This window comes from Polyodon spathula, chromosome 22 (assembly GCF_017654505.1).
Source record: "Polyodon spathula isolate WHYD16114869_AA chromosome 22, ASM1765450v1, whole genome shotgun sequence".
NCBI classification, from domain to species: Eukaryota; Metazoa; Chordata; class Actinopteri; order Acipenseriformes; family Polyodontidae; genus Polyodon; species Polyodon spathula.
In genome coordinates, this window is record NC_054555.1 from 830,556 (window position 1) to 840,834 (window position 10,279).

Here is a 10,279-nt window from a genome sequence, read left to right on the forward strand (position 1 = left end):
TTTTATAGTTGTATATATTGGTGCGTGAAGTCTTGTGCCAATGAAACACGAGCTTTAACTAGTCAGTTTGCAATGTGTTTTGCATTGGTAGCGGAACATCAGCAGCCTGTCTATTGAAAACTAACCGAGGTAACTTAGCAAAGGATTCAGAAACGTGTTTGAACATATATTTTTAGCAGGTGTGGGCGATCAGAAACAGATCTGAGCAGCCCGTTATTTTCTTCCTTATCGTTTACATTTCTCCTGTTCGGATTTGGAAAACATTTTATTTTACTGAGTTACAATTCGTTCCTGAGTCTTTGTTCGGATGCTTTTGATACAAGTCGGTGTGACCAGCTGCTCTTCAGTTCCAGAGGACAGGCTAGTGAATGTCATACAAAATGCAAGGGCACTGTAAAACTAAGAACACGGTATTGAAAGCTGTTTTACTCTAGTGAGGGAGGGTGGATAGACGGTATTGAAAGCTGTTTTACTCTAGTGAGGGAGGGTGGATAGACGGTATTGAAAGCTGTTTTACTCTAGTGAGGGAGGGTGGATAGACGGTACTGAAAGCTGTTTTACTCTAGTGAGGGAGGGTGGATAGACGGTACTGAAAGCTGTTTTACTCTAGTGAGGGAGGGTGGATAGACGGTACTGAAAGCTGTTTTACTCTAGTGAGGGAGGGTGGATAGACGGTACTGAAAGCTGTTTTACTCTAGTGAGGGAGGGTGGATAGACGGTATTGAAAGCTGTTTTACTCTAGTGAGGGAGGGTGGATAGACGGTATTGAAAGCTGTTTTACTCTAGTGAGGGAGGGTGGATAGACGGTATTGAAAGCTGTTTTTTTTAAGGAACACCTCTTACAAAGCTTTCTAAATCGAAGCGTTTGTAAGTTGATATAATGTAAATGAACAACTCCATCCAAATCAGTGACTTCTTTCAACAGCCAAGTCAAAAATAATCCCGCCTCCAAATGTGAACCAATCATTTGGAAAAATGTCTTTGCAACAAAATCCCGCCTCCTTTCCATAGTAAACCAATCAGATTGGAGATGTGTTATTTTGCCTGCGGGGCCGATCTGCCCCCAGAACAAAATTAATCGCAAATAACTGAACTGAGCCCTCTAATGGACAGAGTCCTTCACAGTTTCTTTGTCTGCGCCGAAGTCTACTTACTAAGAGAGTCACCGCGGCACATGCAAACCCATGCACTGGCATGGGCACCGAGGCTGCAAGGTTGTCGTGGCTCAGTTACTATAACAAAGCTTATGTTCACTTCAAGTATGCACCAGAATGAATGATTTATTAGCAATTTAACCGCTGTTTTATCAATACGCCACTAGCCGTAAACAGAAAAACACAACGTGTTGGGGTTTAAAGCTGTGCGCAAATTAATCTTGCTGTCGGCCTCGTAATCATGTAACCCGCGATTTAAGCTAAAACAGTAAGATAGTTAAAAAGTAAGTAATTTCGATACGCTTTAAACAAATGCTTTTCCAGCCTGTGTATCGTCCTCGCCTCTTGCGATGCTCCACTGCATCTAAAGGGAAGTTTTCTGGGCTGCCCTATCTATATGTATTGCCCTGCGTCTGCTTTTCACTGTGCCTGTCACTGCAGCTTCTGTGGAGAGAAGCGTTTCTTGCCTGAACATGAAGCCAGTCCAGAACTATTTGCTTTCCACAATGTCGTAGGAACGTTTGACTGGATTTGGGAAGATATCGATCGTGCACCAGATTATTCACGTATGTTTTGCAGACTGCACCGCTGCGAGAGCACGACATTTTCCAACTGAGTGTTTTTTTTTTTTTTTTGCGATTGCTGTAGTATAATGCAATACATTTCATAGTGGCGTTCTGGCCCTTTTGAAAGCCACGGTATCGTAGAGCAGTATTACTGGCGAGAATGGGGAACAGGGGCGCCGCAGTCGAGCTTCGCATCAATACCAGTTTTAAATTGTAGCGTCACAAACCGGAACACGCCTTGCTTGCAATCTGCTGAGAAAGGGGCTGCTTTTAATTTTTTATTTTTTTTTAAATCTCAGCAACAAAATTACTGGAGAAAAAAAAAGAGGGCGGTGGGCTGTGGAGCAGGGAGACCTGGGAAAAAAAAAGGGATGTCAGAAAGAGAGATTCTGTTAACACAGTCTGTCGTGTGCTAGTGCAATATAAAGATAGAGAGATTTTGTTAGCACAGTCTGTTCTGTGCTAGTGCAATGTAGAGAGAGAGAGAGAGAGAGAGAGAGAGAGATTTTGTTAGCACAGTCTGTTCTGTGCTAGTGCAATGTAGAGAGAGAGAGAGAGAGAGAGATTTTGTTAGCACAGTCTGTTCTGTGCTAGTGCAATGTAGAGAGAGAGAGAGAGAGAGAGAGATTTTGTTAGCACAGTCTGTTCTGTGCTAGTGCAATGTAGAGAGAGAGAGAGGTTTTGTTAACACAGTCTGTCGTGTGCTAGTGCAATGTAGAGAGAGAGAGAGATTTTGTTAGCACAGTCTGTTCTGTGCTAGTGCAATGTAGAGAGAGAGAGAGAGAGATTTTGTTAGCACAGTCTGTTCTGTGCTAGTGCAATGTAAAGAGAGATATTTTGTTAACACAGTCTGTCGTGTGCTAGTGCAATAGAGAGAGAGAGAGAGAGAGAGAGAGAGAGAGAGAGAGAGAGAGAGAGAGAGAGAGAGAGAGAGAGAGAAAAGAGCGTGTATGAGGTTGCAATCACAACAGCGCTGATTTCCAAGGCTGCTACTGAGGCTCAACCCGTATTATTAATATTAATGAAACCGTGAGGGAGACAGCCTGGGGTACATGGAACACTGCCGGAGCGGGTGTGGATCTTCTGTGCTAGAAACGGAACCATGGGCGATGAAGAAGCGTGAGTACGGACATATCCAACCCCCCCTCCCGCAGGTTTAGACACGCGTGTTACTAACCAATTCATTGAGCTAAGCAGGGTGACAGATGCGAGTAGCAAGCCGTTCATTATTTCCAGTCCTCTACTGCATCGCGTAGATTCCGTTCTTGTTTTTTTGTATTTGCTTTTGGCAAAATCATGCCAACTGAATTAATTCTTCACGCTGAGGCGACACTGGCAGGTGCAAAAATGCAGCCCTGCCTGGCTGTTGTAATATACTAGTCGCTGTTACTGAAAGGCATTGACAGCAAATAAGAAAAATAACCTACAAAGTGGAAATGAGGTGAATTAACAGTGTCATTGCAGTCCTTGGTTGTTCACACACCCTCCGGATGAAATTGCCTCTCTTATGTTTTCGTGTGTACAACTGACGGTGTGTGTGTGTGTGTGTGTATGTGTGTGTGCATCGTATGGGCTAGTCATAGTTTTTTTTTTTTTTTTTTTATATTATTATATTTTATGAAAACTAAATTACAGTGGACACTTTCTTAAAGAAACGGTTAAGGCAGCTGATTGCACAACAAGCTTGTGATGGCCTACTGTACTACATACAGCTTACTGTATTGCATTCTGTCATTTCTGTTTAATAAATAATACCTCTTAGAGTAACGGTCAAGTAAGGACCTCCTAAATATTATCCACGACTTGCTCTTTAAAAGTTTCAATACAATATCCGCCATATTGTCAGTATTTAGCAGGATACAAACTGAACATAGTTAGTACATCAGGGATAAGACTCCCATTGCATAGCAGTTTGATCCATTCCTGGTTTTACTGTGAGTTTAATAAGACACACCTGAGCTTGTTACCTACTCACAGTGTGTCTAATCAAGCTTTCAGTAAAACCAGGCATGGGTGAAAATGCTCTGCAATAGGAGCCCTGTTACTATCCCTGTGGCTTGATTGAATATGTGAAACACAGGAGCACATGTTCCTCAGCTGCACATTGCGCTGCTGGGGATCCAAGCCCAAGCACACAGCACTTCATAACCGTGGCAAGAGAACGTGTGTGTTTGGGTTATTAATAACCCGACGTTTGTCTACCTATAATTTTATCGGTATGCCTCTCTGGTGGGCATACATTTCTGAATAAAATGTACATTTACAAAATGCACATGCAGTATGCGTGCAGTCCAGGTACACCCAGGGTTGTGTTATTTTTTCCATTGCGTAAACAAGGGTTTCACTGTACTGTAGATGCACCGTACTTGCAGGGCATGCGCGCATTCATGCAACTCACTTCATTGTAAACTTAGAAAAGAAAGCCCACGTGACTCTGTGCCGGACCGCCCGCACAGTTAAACAAGCCACATGATGCAAGGGGAAATGAAAGTGAACTTCTCATTCTGCAGAGTCACTTTCTACCCTCTCAAGATCACATGTTAGGAGGCTGCATGCTAAAAAGAGTAGAAGGAAGACTCCCATTGGTTTGCAGTCTGAGCTATTCCTGGTTTCACTATGAGTTTAATACCTGAGCTTGTTACCTATACCCTGGGGCTAATCAAGCTCACAGTAACACCTGGAATAGCTGAAACTGCTATCCAACAGGAGTCTTATTCCCATCCATGTGCTGATATGGGTGTATTTTTAGCACAGACCTGTTAAAAAAAATAAATACATCAAATAGTGGTGTGAAGAGACAAAGCATCGAAGGTCTTTGCTGGTGTCAATGTGTACATGTATTTAGATAATAATGCTGTGTAAAATCTGGACCCTCATTTGTAGTTTGCTAGGTAGAACGCACAAGAAACTAAGTCACTTACAGTAAGAGTGTTCCGTCTAATGCCTTCATCAGTGTAATGTCACCTTGCTGCCTAATACTTGACTTGAAAAGTTGTATCACAAATGTGGCAAATCTGTGTCGGGTTGTTTGTGGCAAGATCGGTTGTACCATGAACGTGTTTCTAAAATAAAGGAGGGCATTTGGCAGATAGCGGAGATGTGCACCTATCCCATCTCTCCCCCTTCCCGTTCTCGTCCTCTCTCCTCTTCTTTTTCACACATTGCATCTTTCCTCTTTCTTCTCTCACGCATGTAGCTAATTGGATGCTGGTAAGCATTTAAATCATGTTTTAATTATGTGCTAGTTTGGGCAGGAGACACTGGTTTGGAACTGGATATGTACTGTAAAAAACTGTGCTTTTCATTTCCAGCTAAACTAACTGGCAGTACTACTGATTGTACAGGCTAGTGCTGCACTCCTGTGCGCTATAGTGATGACCTTCCTGTCCACTCCTTCACCCAGGAGTCGAAAGTCCAGCCCCCAGCCACCCCTGGATGCCAAGGAGGACGGGCAGGAGCCTGGGAGCGTCGCTGTCAATCACTCCCATACCAAGAAAGCCTTCCGGGTGATGAACGAGCTGAGGAGGTGACAGACGTTTCAGTCAATCAGCCAATCAAATTCTTTATATATATCAAAGCCTGTGAAATGAGGCCGAGCTGTAATAATATGCAGGTCACAGACAGGTGTTAGCCTGTCTGTGACCTGCATATTACAGTGTTTACATAGCAGCAAGCAAGTGTACAGTGTGCTTCCATTGATCCTTAAGTTTGAACGTTGAGGTGCTGAAGTAACTGAAGCCTTGTCTCTGCAGTAAGAAGATGCTGTGTGATGTGACGCTGGTGGCGGAGGATGTTGAGATCTGGGCTCATCGCATCGTGCTGGCTGCCTGCAGCCCCTACTTCTACGCCATGTTCACAGGTACAGCCAGCAGGGTACTGATCCTGCTCGGTGAAACAGGCTTCTTAGAGAGTTTATAGCTGCGCTGGAGCCTTGCACTTATCGGGCTGTTTAACAAGCACAGACCTCGCAAGCTGTTCACACGAGTCGAACTGGCAACACAGCAGCCAGGGGGAATTGTGATGGGGTAAATGGTTCTTGTTATCTTGTTATCTCACTGTGTGTGTGTTTGGCAAGCTGGTATCTTCTCCAGTGTTTGTGCACAAGCCGCACAGACACCCAGCCCAGTGGTGCCAACGCAGTGGTGTTGCCATGGAAATGGTGGGAACAGCTTTTCTTTTTTTAATTTAAACTGTACACTTTTTGCATGCAGAGATGTTTTGTAAGTATTAGGCTGCAGGCTGACAGACAGCCCTGTGAAGCAGCTGGGTTCTGGCATAGTTCCTTGACCCCGGGATGCAGCTGTTTTACCAGAGTATCCTATTTTGAAAATGTAAAATTACACCAGAAATAACCATTGTAAAGGGGGTCCAATTATAAAGTCTTAATGAAGTGTGTGTGTGTGTGTGTGTGTGCGTGCACACAGGGGACATGAGCGAGAGCAAAGCGAAGAGGGTGGAGATTAAGGATGTGGACGGGCAGACCCTGACCAAGCTGGTGGACTACGTCTACACTGCCGAGATCGAGGTCACTGAGGAGAACGTCCAGGTAACTGAGCACCGCTCCGAACATCTTAACACTCCATAGAGAGTGCAGCGTGACAGCAGCAGGCCTGGGGTGCACAGTCACAGTCCTGGAGTTCCAACTGTGCACTCGATTACTCAAGTGATCCATTTGAACCTCCATGCAGGTGTTAAACAGTGTTAGCGATGCCTATAAAACATTGCAGACTCCTGACCTTGTGCCCCCCTGCCAATCTGGACCCCTCTGGTCTGAACTGGTCTTCAGTCCGGGTCATGCTATAATAACATGCATGCTGACAGAAGCTGGACAAACTGAGTCTTCTACACATGTGAGTGTTGCTGCAAACAGTGACCTGCACATGTGTAAAGTAGTGCAGTTCAAAAAGTTCAAGTTAAAACACTACTTTAGGTTTCATTTTTAGATTGGACTTCTTACTGTGTGAGTAGCTTTTGCACTGTTCACTCACAGCATGTTTTGTTGATCACCTTTAAAAAGCAGTTGACTGTCCCTGCAGCTAATATAACGCAGCAGCTGGATTTCAGGAGTAGCCTGTCTGCTGAGTTTGCTGAGTGACAGAGTAACCAGAAGAAAAAGAAAGGAAGTCATCCATGTGTGTGTGTAATACAGTGTAGTGCGCAGATTGTATTGCACTGCAAAGCTATTGAGGGACTATAGCTTTGAATCCCCCCTCTCCTCCCAGTCAGGTTCTTGGGAGCCTGATTGCCCTCTTGAGCATTGACTGCCGCCCCATTAACAGGCAGGACATTTCCTCTTGTTGTTGCAACAGGAAGCCAGGTCTGTGCAGGGGGATATCCTCTTTGTGTTTTTGACAAGTTTGTTTTGATGAAAAACATGTATACTCAACGCCAGCCGGCTGGGACATCGAGGAGCCTGGCGCTAGCGACTTGAGGGAGACGGAGAGGGGAAAGGGAGAGGGAGCTGCTGGTTAACTTCAGTCTGTTTTGTAGTCCGAGTGCAAAATACCAAAGGGATTAACAAATCTTTGTGTTACTGTTTCTTAAAAACAAAAAAATCCTACCCAGTTAGTCAGTAATATACTATTAGTAGAGTATTACTCTCTCAGCAGGCTTTGGGGTTTAGGCAGGAGTTGTAGTTTTATTTCCAGAGTTGCACATTCTGCTGGTTTCTCTTGTGTGAGTCTTGGCCCTGGTTAACTCTGCTCGGAGCGGGGAGCTGGCAGTGAGAGGCAGTGACTCAGTGTGCAGTTACCTGTGAAGGTAATGGGTTTGAGTCCTGGCCCCTGGTTAACTCTGCTCTGGCGCAGGGAGCTGGCAGTGAGAGGCAGTGACTCAGTGTGCAGTTACCTGTGAAGGTAGTGGGTTTGAGTCCTGGCCCTGGTTAACTTTGCTCGGAGCGGAGAGCTGGCAGTGAGAGGCAGTGGCTCAGTGTGCAGTTACATGTGAAGGTAATGGGTTTGAGGCCTGGCCCCTGGTTAACTCTGCTCGGAGCGGGGAGCTGGCAGTGAGAGGCAGTGACTCAGTGTGCAGTTACATGTGAAGGTAATGGGTTTGAGTCCTGGCCCCTGGTTAACTCTACTCGGAGCGGGGAGCTGGCGTTTCCAATGGGCTGCTCTTGAACTATGTAGAATGGGAGCGCTGACCTTGAAATCACAATCAGAGAGTTTGAATGAATACGTGTAACCTACAGAGGAGATCTTGCCTGGAGTGTCAATGCTGTCTCGGTTCAGTTGGTTGTGTTCTCGTGCTTTTTATGGCCTTGGATAGGTGGCTCAGTTGTTAACACACAGTAGAGGAGGTCTGAGGAATGTTTTGTTTTAATAATAGCTGTGTTAACGAGTGCTCCTGCCCCTGCGTCAGGGCAAACAGCTTCGTTCTTGAGCCTTGATGGTTTTTTTGTGCTAATGTGTCTTACATCAGGGTTACACTTTGACAGGCTTGCAGTTCAACCCCGTGACCTGTTAGTGATTTATAGCAAGCAGAAACAACATGTTAGCAAGTTGCTATTAGATTTTTTTTTGTGTTGTAACTGTAATTACAGTACTTAAAAATCAGGATATTGTTAATAATTAGCAACAGGCTGCTTAATCAGCACATGCTTAATGTTTGGAATAATGAAGCCCTTTCTTTTCTAAAAACTGTCACAAAACTAAAGACAATCTTGTTGAAGCCGGTAGGAAAGGGACTCTGGGCAGTTTGGTGCTGCTGACAATCTTTTTTTCTGAGAGTATCCATGTGAAAGATATATTGTTCCTGGGTAGTTTTGAGCCTGTTTTGGTTTGAACAGGAATGTGGAGTAACCAGTGAAGCACACTGTTTGTGTCACAGTTGAGTATGTGCTGTAACCATTAAAGCAGTGTGCCTGTGTTCCAGACCCCCAGTGAGAATACACTGGGGTAGCTCGCTCTCTCTCTCACTCACTCCCCCTCTCGCCTCCCAGGTGCTGCTCCCTGCTGCCAGTCTGCTGCAGCTCATGGATGTGAGGCAGGTGTGCTGTGAGTTCCTGCAGTCCCAGCTGCACCCCACAAACTGCCTGGGGATCCGCGCCTTTGCAGACCTGCACACCTGCACGGAGCTGCAGAGCCAGGCCAACGCCTACACAGGTGAGCCACCTGAGCATCCACAATGACCCGGCTCCTCACAGTATTGGGAATACAGTGACTAGCAGTGGTATGCAATACAGTGACTAGCAGTGTTTAAGGTATTCAGAAACTTGAACCCAGCAGAGCCACATTGCTTTACGTGGTTTTGAAACGCTAATGATCAGGGATGGGAATAAGACTCCTATTGCAAAGCAGTTTTACCTATTCCAGGTTTTACTTACAAGCTTGATTAGCCAGTGTGTCACCAACAAGCACAGGTGTGTGTTATTAAACTCTGAGTAAAACCAGGAATGGATCAAACTGCTATGCAATGAGAGTTTTATTTCCATCCCTGCATTGAACAGTTGTACATGGCCAGGCTGCAGATACAGTGCACTGTGTGCGTTTGCCCCGGCACTGCGCTGTGCCCCTGTGTCTGACGAGGTTGTTATGTTGAACAGAACAGCACTTTCCAGAGGTGATGCTGGGAGAGGAATACCTGAGCCTGAGCCTGCAGCAGGTGTGCAGCCTGATCTCCAGCGACAAGCTCACTGTCTCGTCTGAGGAAAAGGTAAGAGACTGGGCAGGTACAGGCTCTAGTGCCGCAATGGGACCATGTCAGTAATTGAGTTTTCTGGGGCCATAGATGTCTGCGGTTATGAATTTTCATAGTTGTGGTTCCAAACATAACAAGAAATGGGCAGTTTGACTGCTGTTTGCCCACAGTGGAAAATACAGGCCAGTGTGTTTCCTTAGAACACAGACGAGGTTGCTGAATGCAAAACAGTTTTCCTGACGCAGTTACAGTAAGATTGCCCTTGACTCCAGTGATGTGGAGCAGGTCCGTGCACGGTTCACCCCTGAGTCCCAGCACCCCGCCTCTGCCTCAGAGTGAAGGTCATCTGTGGGCTCTGTGATCCGCTGTGCTGTGGTGGTTGCAGGGAGTGGTGGCTGCTTCCCGTTTGATTTGCAGCTGAAATGAGCTCTGAAAGGCCAACATTTAACTCTTTCCTGAATGGTATAAATGGCTGGCAGCTAGCCTCCATGCACTTGTCCAACGTCTTCCCCCCCCCCCCCCGATTTGTTTGTGTGTTTTTATCCACACGTTGTGTGTCAGCAAGGATCCCTTCCTGGAGAGCACAGTGAATTGAGATGAGGTCTGGTGGGGGGAGAATGACAGTCTTGTCTGGGATCTGCAGCTGTTGCTTTCTAGTTTTTGTAAACTTGTGTGCATGAGAATACTGTGCCATGCTGCCCCTGCTCCTCCTCCTCCAGAAACAGCTCCTGTATTAGTATGTATGCAGGAGCGCTGTGCACCTGCCTTGAGAGATGAATGACAAGGTCACATTGAGTCAGGAGCTAGGCTGGGATCCAAGCCTGATACTTCAGCACCCACGCTGTTCAATAATAGCTTTAATAAGAGCTTTCTTTACAAGGTGCTAGTCAGAGTTTGCAAACTTGTTGGTGGTGCACTACT

The 10,279-nt window shown here is 45.7% G+C and overlaps 1 protein-coding gene across 2 annotated transcripts in view; it reads left to right on the forward strand.

Annotated features, from left to right (window-relative positions):
- Positions 1 to 292: 292 nt before the first annotated feature.
- Positions 293 to 10,279, forward strand: part of LOC121297004 (kelch-like protein 3) — a 17,934-nt gene continuing 7,947 nt past the window's right edge. The window contains exons 1-7 of one of the 2 annotated variants that reach the window (XM_041223005.1): positions 293 to 2,398; positions 2,441 to 2,843; positions 5,124 to 5,246; positions 5,473 to 5,579; positions 6,145 to 6,266; positions 8,661 to 8,823; positions 9,264 to 9,373. In XM_041223005.1, the coding sequence (XP_041078939.1) occupies positions 2,773 to 2,843; positions 5,124 to 5,246; positions 5,473 to 5,579; positions 6,145 to 6,266; positions 8,661 to 8,823; positions 9,264 to 9,373 (696 nt within the window). In that variant the 5' untranslated portion in view covers positions 293 to 2,398; positions 2,441 to 2,772. Of the gene's footprint in view, positions 2,844 to 5,123; positions 5,247 to 5,472; positions 5,580 to 6,144; positions 6,267 to 8,660; positions 8,824 to 9,263; positions 9,374 to 10,279 lie in introns of both variants that reach the window. The other variant, XM_041223006.1, reaches the window with a different exon arrangement.